Source organism: Trematomus bernacchii, unplaced genomic scaffold, assembly GCF_902827165.1.
Source record: "Trematomus bernacchii unplaced genomic scaffold, fTreBer1.1, whole genome shotgun sequence".
Lineage (NCBI taxonomy): Eukaryota > Metazoa > Chordata > Actinopteri > Perciformes > Nototheniidae > Trematomus > Trematomus bernacchii.
The window spans coordinates 1,527,570-1,537,569 of NW_022988159.1; the positions used below are offsets into that span (position 1 = coordinate 1,527,570).

Genomic DNA, 10,000 nt, shown 5'->3' on the forward strand with positions numbered 1-10,000 from the left:
GGCATATGTACTACAGCGTCTCCAGCGCTTTCGAACGGCAATGGCCGTGGCTGTCTCCTCCTGATTGGTGGAGTTGGCCCAATAGCTGTAGCGCCACCGTCCTGACGTCAGGACAGTGTTCAAATCTGGATCAGTTTTTATCAGATCCGTTGCAGCCCCTTTTTTAGAGATTTGGGTATGGAGGAAAATAGAGAGGGTTGTGTTTTCTGACACTTGGTGAGTTCCCTGGAACACCGGGGACACATATTCATGTAGAAAAGACATACAAAAGTGCATTTTGCATGATAGGTCCCCTTTAAGCTAAGTCAGCTGTAGATTCATCCTTAATTCAATTTTCTCTGTTAATTTCACATCCTATAACGACCTATTTCAATGTATTACTTAATAGTCAAGTATTCACAATATTAATATTCATATTAATCATTGCTTTGTTTTTGTGACTCTTGCCGCTGAAACAACATATCATTTGTATTATTTATGTGAGAGGATAAATGTGTGCGGGCATGTTTCACTGTACGTACTCGTGGTGGCCCCAGCCCAGCTCGGGGAGGTAGGGCAGCTTCTTGATCCGGATGATGGAGTCGTAGAGCGACGGCTGCAGCGATTGGGCCACGGCGTTGGCCAGGATCACGGCGATCATCACGGGCAGGATGTGAGAGATCTGGCCCGTCAGCTCGAACACGATGACGGCCGTCGACACCGTGTGGGTCACCGCGCCCGACAAGGCCGCCGCACCTTTGGGTGGAGAGAGAAAAACACAGAGGAGAGGAGACATTGTTTAGATCAGTGGTTTTCAAGGTGGGGTCTGGGTGCTAAATAAAGGAGGGCCTTGAAGGGGTTTCAGGGGCATCATCCATCACAATGAAAACGGTTTCAAATTACCAAGAAGCTGCATTCCTATATATCTTTCCAGCAATGTAACATTCGTTTTCTTTATTTGCACCAAAGGCAAATACATTACACTGATGCCTTTACTGCTAACACTTTATCTTAAATAACACTGCCAAGAAACACGCTTTCAAATTATTGTATTTTCATGCGTTTCCTGTGGCAGGTAATCTCTCCATTTAGTGGGGAAATAAATATACACTGTCAGAGAGAATCTAACACACCTACTGTCCTAAAACTGTGTAAAAACACATACAATAAATAAACAATGATACATATGAGGCTGTGGCTCAGTGGATAGTATGATGGACTTCGAATCAAGGGATAGCAAGTTCGAGTCCCCACTGCAGTCAGCATGTCGTTGTGCCCCTGAGACACTTCACCCCAAATTGCTCCTGTGGGGATTATCCACAGTACTGAATGTATGTAAGTCGCTTTGGATAAAAGTGTCTAACAAGTGACATGTAATGTAATATAATATGAGTTTCTGTTTTATCATAAGCATGGATGGTCATTCAGTTAATCTGCTGCCAACACAGAAGAGTACACAATATCAATATGACTCTAATTCTGTTCAATACGATCATATATGTGGTATACAGCGTTATAGAGCAAGCCCATTCAACCGTACAACTTTACAAATAACTAACTCAAACATTCTCATCCATTTTCTGGCTCTCTCATCCCAACAAACCAGATTTCCTCTCCCCACAATCGTATTTGTCCATATGGCAAACATCAACTTATTCAAAGCAAAACCTACATTTTTTCACCCCCCCCCAAAATAAAGTGTTCTGAAAAAAAAAGCAATTTGAAAAAGCAGCATGAGGTAAATGGTGCCTTCACTGCTCAACAGAGAAAATGAATGAGTGCAATCTGATAAATGAGATGAGAAACTTAATAAAGTAGAGAATGAAAAAGCATTCAAATATAGTGCAGAGAGAGAGGAGAGCAGATGGTGGGTGTGAGACGCGCTCATTGTTCTTTTTTGTAATATAATTAGGCCTGAATGCGCCTCTCCTCCTCTCATAAATGCTTCTGCCAATCCTAACATTTAGCCCTTAAAGCGAGAGGGTGAGAGATGAAAGAGGTCTGAGTCACCAGCTACTGTGCAACAACAGATAATCAACAACAACAGGGAAACAGAGGCACGATGAGCACGGCTGTCAACAGGTCGCACAGCGGAGGACGCACAACAACAGCACCGCATCTCATTAGCCACGCTGCTTCATTAGGGGATGCAAGTGACTACAGGAACACACCCTATCTAGATCAGGTGCTGTCCTCTATAACAAAGATGAATATATTACATTTGATCATCTGTATTCGGTTTTTTAAAGGTCGCTTATTATGCAAAATCCACTTCTTCATGTCTCTTCTACATCAACATGTGTCCCCTCTTCTTCATGTCTCTTCTTCATCAACATGTGTCCCCTCTTCTTCATGTCTCTTCTACATCAACATGTGTCCCCTCTTCTTCATGTCTCTTCTACATCAACATGTGTCCCCTCTTCTTCATGTCTCTTCTACATCAACATGTGTCCCCTCTTCTTCATGTCTCTTCTACATCAACATGTGTCCCCTCTTCTTCATGTCTCTTCTACATCCACATGTGTCCCCTCTTCTTCATGTCTCTTCTTCATCAACATGTGTCCCCTCTTCTTCATGTCTCTTCTACATCAACATGTGTCCCCTCTTCTTCATGTCTCTTCTACATCAACATGTGTCCCCTCTTCTTCATGTCTCTTCTACATCAACATGTGTCCCCTCTTCTTCATGTCTCTTCTACATCAACATGTGTCCCCTCTTCTTCATGTCTCTTCTACATCAACATGTGTCTCCTCTTCTTCATGTCTCTTCTACATCAACATGTGTCTCCTCTTCTTCATGTCTCTTCTACATCAACATGTGTCCCCTCTTCTTCATGTCTCTTCTACATCAACATGTGTCTCCTCTTCTTCATGTCTCTTCTACATCAACATGTGTCCCCTCTTCTTCATGTCTCTTCTACATCAACATGTGTCCCCTCTTCTTCATGTCTCTTCTACATCAACATGTGTCTCCTCTTCTTCATGTCTCTTCTACATCAACATGTGTCCCCTCTTCTTCATGTCTCTTCTACATCAACATGTGTCCCCTCTTCTTCATGTCTCTTCTACATCAACATGTGTCCCCTCTTCTTCATGTCTCTTCTACATCAACATGTGTCCCCTCTTCTTCATGTCTCCTCTACATCAACATGTGTCCCCTCTTCTTCATGTCTCTTCTTCATCAACATGTGTCCCCTCTTCTTCATGTCTCTTCTACATCAACATGTGTCCCCTCTTCTTCATGTCTCTTCTACATCAACATGTGTCCCCTCTTCTTCATGTCTCTTCTACATCAACATGTGTCCCCTCTTCTTCATGTCTCTTCTACATCAACATGTGTCCCCTCTTCTTCATGTCTCTTCTACATCAACATGTGTCCCCTCTTCTTCACGTCTCTTCTACATCAACATGTGTCCCCTCTTCTTCATGTCTCTTCTTCATCAACATGTGTCCCCTCTTCTTCATGTCTCTTCTACATCAACATGTGTCCCCTCTTCTTCACGTCTCTTCTACATCACCATGTGTCCCCTCTTCTTCATGTCTCTTCTACATCAACATGTGTCCCCTCTTCTTCATGTCTCTTCTACATCAACATGTGTCCCCTCTTCTTCATGTCTCTTCTACATCAACATGTGTCCCCTCTTCTTCATGTCTCTTCTACATCAACATGTGTCCCCTCTTCTTCATGTCTCTTCTACATCAACATGTGTCCCCTCTGTGGAAAGAGACTCTGAAAGTTTCAGGAACAAAGATTCTCTCTCTTTTTGTCCTGATCCATTTTTATAAAAACCTGTCTGAAAATGAGCTGATCAGATTTTGGCCACTTTGTGATGTCATAACGATGTTTTGTCTTGTGTAACCATTAGCCAATCAGCAACCAAGGTAACCCCCCCCCCACCTTATCACCTGAATCTCCTCCTAGAGCACCATTGAGTTCTTTTTAACCAAATGTCTCTCAGAGGGGCGTGGGGAGGGGCTCCTTATTTTCATCTAAAGTAACAGACAGAGAATCAGCACTTTGGAAACAGGGCTGAAACAGAGGGGATTATGGGTAATGCTGCAATGATCTGTTTGGTGTTTCAGCCAATCAGAGACAGGCTCTGTATATATCTGAGATCTGTGATATAATGTTGAAAAATAGTATAATAGGGGACCTTTAAGAGAGTGTAGTTATTGATAGACAGATGGCGTTGGCAGGACCTAAAATGTATTGCGTTTTTTTTATTTTAACAAATTTCCCATTTCGAAATGTCCGCCCTGTAATTCAGATCTCTCCAAAAAAAAAAAAAACAGTAGTTTACCCGTAGTTTTGCTGACAAACAAACAGTCACTCAAACCATGACAGACACATAACGTCCCTGAAAAAAGATAATGTTGAGTAGAGAAATGGGAAATACCTAAACAATTCAATTCACTAAAACTGAGCCAGAAGTTGGAGAATACATTCGATTATATGCCACATTTTATTCCATGAATCAAGGGCCAACAACAACTCCACTGGTCCCCTTTCTTTTCCTTAGTTTTAAATTCACAAGATGCTTTTTCATCTTCTAAACTTTTAAGTAGATCCTGAGCATTCGGGCTGTGAAAGTGTGTTGTTTGTCGGATGGTGTCTGAAATGTTTAGCAGGCATATTTCAAGCTTCTGCTGGACTTAATTTGATTCTGTCTCGAGTGTTTGAGTCTGATCATATCCTGTGCCTCCTTTCATCAGAGTCTGGTTAGAGTCTTAACCTGGAGCTGGAGGAAATATTTATCTTGATTTATTTTCTTTGAACGGTGTCTAGAGAAGTCTATTTTACTCAAGTGGAGCCACTGATGCCTCACAGGAAACTAATGTAGTAAAAAAACACATCGTCTGGATCACAAAACTGATGCAATCACAGATATTCATCATTTAAAGTGGACCTATCATGCTATATTTGAATCATATAGTGTAGGACCATACCTATATAAGGCATATTTATACTTTTTTTTTTTCAAAATACCAAACAGATCATGCATTTTAGCCATGCCTCATTTTGCTCAATTTGACATTTTTTACCCCTGTTTTAGCAAGGGCTGATTCAGTGAGAACAGCACCACCTACAGGCCTGGCATATGTACTACAGCGTCTCCAGCGCTTTCGAACGGCAATGGCCGTGGCTGTCTCCTCCTGATTGGTGGAGTTGGCCCAATAGCCGTAGTGCCACCGTCCTGACGTCAGGACAGTGTTCAAATCTGGATCAGTTTTTATCAGATCCGTTGCAGCCCCTTTTTTAGAGATTTGGGTATGGAGGAAAATAGAGAGGGTTGTGTTTTCTGACACTTGGTGAGTTCCCTGGAACACCGGGGACACATATTCATGTATACAAGACGTACAAAAGTGCATTTTGCATGATACTGTAGGTCCCCTTTAATCTGGACACAAGTTGATTGACTTGAGAGTTATATCGAACATATATAAGAAGACTTGTAATGCAAACCCTCAATAAAACCATTTAACTGAGTGTTTCATGTCCAAAAAGAAGAACCAGGAAGTGAATCCTTATCATGTTTTTCCTATATTTTAAGAGCTAGAGCAAAACTTAAAATGGCTTTGAGGAAAAGAGTCAAACAAAAACATTATATAACACTTTAGAAAGTGAGAAAACAGAGAGTAGGGTGCCATGTTTGTGACTCTAACTTACCCACGACAGCGTAGCCTCCCGGCACTATCGGGTAGATGGTGCCATCTGTGTGGATGCCATCTGGGAACCAGGCTGCCATGCTTTCTCCAACCAGACGACCAAACGCTGCCCCTGATACACACACACCCACACACACACACACACACACACACACACACACACACACACACACACACACACACACACACACACACACACACACACACACACACACACACACACACACACACACACACACACACACACACACACACACACACACACACACACACACACACACACACACACACACACACACACACACACACACACACACACACACACACACACACACACACACACACACACACACACACACACACACACACACACACATCACACACACACAACAAATCAACAATGGGAACAATAACTAGTGATATAAGAAAGAAAGTAGTAATAAAGCAATGTACAAATGCTCAATAACCAGTAAATATTGAAGTACAAGTGCAGAATATGTAGTTTAAGTATTTGAATAAAAAGTACTGGTTACCTCCCAGTGACTGATTAGACAGGCGTGGCTTATTATGTTAATTTGTACGCTTTTGTAGTGTTGGTATGTAAATATTTGGACCGATCCAGGCTAGCAGTTTTTACCTCATTTCCAGTCTGTATTTATGCTAAGCTAGGCTAATTGGTCATCATTTCAGTTTTAACGGACATATACAAGTGTGGTATCAATCTGCTCGTGTACCTCTCGTGCAACTTCACTCTCACAGACACATTTTCCTTGGCTGCTCTAACACACACGCTCATGCACACACACACACACAGCTTCTTATGCTAAGCTATGCTAAACGGCTAAGCTACAATTAAAACTGTAGCTTCAGTTTTAACTCATATATACAAGTGTGGTATCAATCTACTCTTGTACCTTTCATCAACCTCACTATCACAGATGAACTTACTTTCACTGCACTACACACACAAATACAAACACACACTCATTAACACACACTGCTTCTTATGCTAAGCTAGGCTAAACGGCTGAGCTACAATTAAAACTCATATATACAAGTGTGGTATCAATCTACTCGTGTAACTCTCAGCAACTTCACTCTCACAGACAATTGTACTTACATTGCACTACACACACAAACACACACTCACAGGCCGGCACACACACACACACACACACACACACACACACACACACACACACACACACACACACACACACACACACACACACACACACACACACACACACACACACACACCACACACACACACACACACACACACACACACACACACACACACACACACACACACACACACACACACACACACACACACACACACACACACACACACACACACACACACACACACACACACACACACACACACACACACACACACACACACACACACACACACACACAGATTCTTACCAATGACGAATACTGGCATGAAGGCTCCGCAGGGCACAGGGATGGTGGTGGCCAGCGCTGACATCCAGAACTAAGGCAGAAACAAGAGAAAGTTAAATAAGAAGAAGACATAAAAAAAGACAGAACATGGTGGCATTTCAATTAACTCTCCACTGCCATCCCGATGATAGAAAAGTTGAGTCCTCTATCAGTGAGGAGGCGGCCATGCGGAGCTTATTGCTGAGGTTAGATTGAGCTGTCACTTTCACTCTTCATTTGACAAAGACCCTGCAATGAACCCTGGGTAATGAGCGGCCCACTGATTGGCCGTCACTGTGCCAGGCCAGCGGAAGAGACGGCTAATTAGGAAAAGGCAAACAGAGGGAAATGTCACCACTGACAATGTGTGAGCATTATCGGGAGTTTAAATAAAAAGGTTACACAGATATGAGTCTTAAAGGGGGCTTGGAAAGAAAAAGTTGATTCTTAAGATGGTGTAAAAGTATAGAGATCTAATAAATACTAGTGTGAACTCTTTAGAAGTTAGATTTCTCATTAGAATCCAGTTCACACACGGCACAGCTTGGTTGAAATTGATCATTTCTACAGTAAATATATGATCAATCATCATATCCTTGACATTGGAGTTAGCCGACTAAGCACATTTTCAGTGCATGATCACATTGATTTTGAGAGAAGACTTCACACGGTTTTTGACTCAAATTGAGTAAATACCAACAGACTACACACACAAATTCCTGCGCAAATCGACTTCTAATGAGGGGCAACATTTTGCTTCGTGCTCAATCTGGAAACAACCAAAAGAACAATTAAATATGAGGCTTAAAATCAGTTTTCACTGTGAACATGCGCTCTGTTGAACATTGGTAAAAACTACAGTGTTGAACTTTTACTGAAGTTATAATTTTAACACAATGTGCACAGCAACACACAGGACGCCTGGAAGAGAAATTGAGAATGAGATTAACTTCCTGTTTTACTGTCCTGTTTAAGAGGATATCAGGCATGTACTTTTCGGTAAAATGACTCATGTTGGACTGCTTTTGACCGGGGGGGGGGGGGGGGGGGGGGGAAGTTATTTTATGTAATTTTGAGCTGTCAATCTATAACAATATCACTTTATAGCCCTTTCCCCTTGTTCCCAGTCTTTATGCTAAGCTAAGCAGCTCCCTTGTACCTCACACCTGTTGCCTCGTATTTTACTTAAAGGGGACCTATTATGCAAAATGCACTTTTTGTTGTCTTTTATACATAAATAGGTGTCCCCGGTGTGTCAGGGAACTCACAAAGTGTCAGAAAACAAAACCCTTTCTCTTTTCCTCCGTGCGCACCTATCGTCTCCGGCACACGTGACACGTCCCAACCTATCGTCTCCGGCACACGTGACACGTTCCAACCTATCGTCTCCGGCACACGTGACACGTTCCAACCTATCGTCTCCGGCACACGTGACACGTCCCAACCTATCGTCTCCGGCACACGTGACACGTCCCAACCTATCGTCTCCGTATACAGTCGCAGCTGTGTGTCTGTGTATTCAGCGGGATGTCTGCAGGAGGCACTTAGAGTAAAGTTGTTATATATATAATACATATAATGGCACTGTTCTAGCGGTAAACACTTAAGAAAGAACATGTCAAGCTATGTGCTGAATCAGAAACAATGCGCGGCGTGTTTTGGGAGTAATATGCTCCGTGTTTACATTAGCAAGCATGCTAACACTCAGAGCTAACCATGGAGCTAACGCTGTAGGCTACTGGAGAGAATATGTGTAACTTAATGTCCTTGTGGTAAACCCTGCGAGACAGAAAGGTTTGAGCTCCATACTGTTTCAGAAATAAAGCTAGAAGTGGTTAGGAGCATAACCTGGCATTTAATCACCGCAGCATTTAGCTGAGCTTCTCCCCGTAGAAAACTCTCTAGCAGGGGAAAGCTGCGTGACGCTACAAAGGGGCGTGGCTAGCAGCAGCTACAAAGGGGCGTGGCTAGCAGCAGAATCAGCCTGTTTGGAACAGGGCTGTAATAGAGGGGTATGAGCAGTATGAGGCATGGCTACAATGGGTGATTTGTTTGGTATTTGAAGCAAAACACTTCACAGACATGTTTTGTATAGGTATGGCCCTACAATATATTTTTCAAATATAGCATGATAGGTCCACTTTAAACATATACAAGTGGAATGCATCTATTCATGTAAGTATGTAAGAAAATAAGGGTAACTGCAAAATGTTAAGCTAGCTGGATACTTGTGACACACACACACTTTATATTAAAGAGTTTTCTGGATTTCTGCAAAAAAAAAAAAACCCTGGTAATGAATTTAAAATCACTAAGTCTCATGTTTTCATTTTACAAAATGTATTTAGGCTATTACAGACACACACACTCACACACACACACATTTCACTTGAACCAGGCCAGTCTTTCGGCAGAGTTGAACATTTGTGACATTCATTGTTTGCGTGCACAGAATAAGAAGTATAAATCTGAGTGGTGTACAAGCCATTAGACAAACTTCCTCTGTGTAATAATGTCATGCTTTCAAATAGACTTTTTAATTACACTCATTGCTCCGTCTCTCTCCCTCCGCTGCGTCTATAGTTAGCTGTAATTAAGGCGGCTGCCATGGTGAAGTAATGGATCTCCTCCGGTAACCATACACTGTGTTCACACCTCACACACACACACCTCATACACACACATACGAGCGTAGGTGTTCACACACACACCCACGCTCGCCATCGTGACTCAGAGACGAGAATCAGAGCTGCCGTCAGAGATTACCAGAACAAAAAAGCAGTTTAATACACAAACATGGGCCTTATGGGAAAAAGAGACGGAGTAATTTGTCTCGTGGATGCTCTTCCTCTTCCATCTGTTATTCTTCCTCCCACACACGGAGACTGAAAACGTAATAA

The 10,000-nt window shown here is 42.4% G+C and overlaps 1 protein-coding gene across 2 annotated transcripts in view; it reads right to left on the bottom strand.

Moving 5' to 3' along the window:
* The window catches only part of LOC117475891 (chloride channel protein 2-like), a gene marked incomplete at its 5' end in the record, with an annotated part of 70,427 nt that overhangs the window by 48,752 nt on the left and 11,675 nt on the right, over window positions 1-10,000 (bottom strand). For both annotated transcript variants that reach the window (XM_034122232.1, XM_034122231.1), the window contains 3 exon segments: window positions 522-735; window positions 5,647-5,757; window positions 7,083-7,152. In XM_034122232.1, the coding sequence (XP_033978123.1) occupies window positions 522-735; window positions 5,647-5,757; window positions 7,083-7,152 (395 nt within the window).